Here is a 1,186-nt window from a genome sequence, read left to right on the forward strand (position 1 = left end):
GCAGGAAGCAGTACAAAAGGTAACAGAAGGACAGCTCCAGCAGCCAACTTAAATGCTTTTATTGACAATGTCTTTGAACAATAATAAGCAAACAATGCTTAAGTTTCATCCAAATCCACTTTCCACATGTCAAAAAAGACTTCAAGGTAGAAAAAAATAAAATAAAAATATAAATATCTGAGAATCCATCTTAATAAATTAAAAACACAATAAAAACGTTTTCATGGAAAACTTATGTTAGAACATTCAGACCACCTCAACAATGCATGATCAGTAAAGTTACAATGAACATCAATGTAAAACTACAGTACATGGATATAGCTATTTACCTACCTACTAGAAAATAATAAGAGTCTCTTTCCCCCAACATAAGATGGGTCATTGCTAAGTCAGAACACAATATTGCCAGGAACACAGTAGTTATTGTTAAATCAGCTGCACTAGATACAAGTTGGAGATACCCAGCACCAGGTTAAATTCCAATCATTTAAACCCAAGATATTAATTAGTTAATGCTAGTGATACTAAGGAGGGGAGGGAGTCACCTACCCAGCCATGTGGGACATGCTACAGACTACCAGCTCTCATGAATGGGCCATTGGGGACAAGACAAACTCCATGCGATTTGCTACATCTCTGGAAGAGGTACGAGGCCTTAGTGCAGGGCCCTCTCCCAGGCTCCAGGGCACCAGGCCAGGTTGGGAGTTGGGGGTGACGGTGGCAGGGCACTCCCCTGGCTCAGGGGGCCCCATGGGGCACAGCGGCAAGTCCGTTGGGGTGCACGGGCAGGGAAGGGGGCCCGGCAAGTCAGTCAGTGCTGAAGCCCTTCACAAGGCCAGGAGAGTGGGGGAGCTGAGGGAGTCAGACGAGGGCTCATTGCTGCTGCTGCCCTTCCGGTGCGCAGCAGCGCAGCTGGGGAAGGAGTCTGCCTCGGGGTAGGTGAAGACGAAGGTGGAGGTGTAGGTGCTGGGGCACGGAGTGCAGGTCACCACAGGGGTGCAGAGAGGCTCCAGCTCACCACTGGTCCCTGCACCAAGCGACTCCCAGTCCGACGCATAGAAGGAAGAGGCCCCAGGCAGGTCCATGTCAGGCACGGAGCGGGAGGCCTCCCGTGGCCCCGTGGAGAAAAGCAGCTCATCGAAGGGCTCAGCCTTGAGCTCCAGCCCACAGCCACTGGTCTCCTTGG

General features: G+C 50.2%; 1 protein-coding gene across 1 annotated transcript in view; it reads right to left on the reverse strand.

Annotated features, from left to right (window-relative positions):
• Nucleotides 1-35: 35 nt before the first annotated feature.
• Nucleotides 36-1,186, reverse strand: part of FOS (FBJ murine osteosarcoma viral oncogene homolog) — a gene marked incomplete at its 5' end in the record, with an annotated part of 1,561 nt that continues 410 nt past the window's right edge. Inside the window, one exon of the mRNA XM_010145177.1 lies at nt 36-1,181. Within this exon, the coding sequence (XP_010143479.1) occupies nt 828-1,181 (354 nt within the window). The remainder of the gene's footprint in view (nt 1,182-1,186) is intronic.

This window comes from Buceros rhinoceros, unplaced genomic scaffold, assembly GCF_000710305.1.
Source record: "Buceros rhinoceros silvestris isolate BGI_N320 unplaced genomic scaffold, ASM71030v1 scaffold35611, whole genome shotgun sequence".
In the NCBI taxonomy this organism is placed as follows: Eukaryota; Metazoa; Chordata; class Aves; order Bucerotiformes; family Bucerotidae; genus Buceros; species Buceros rhinoceros.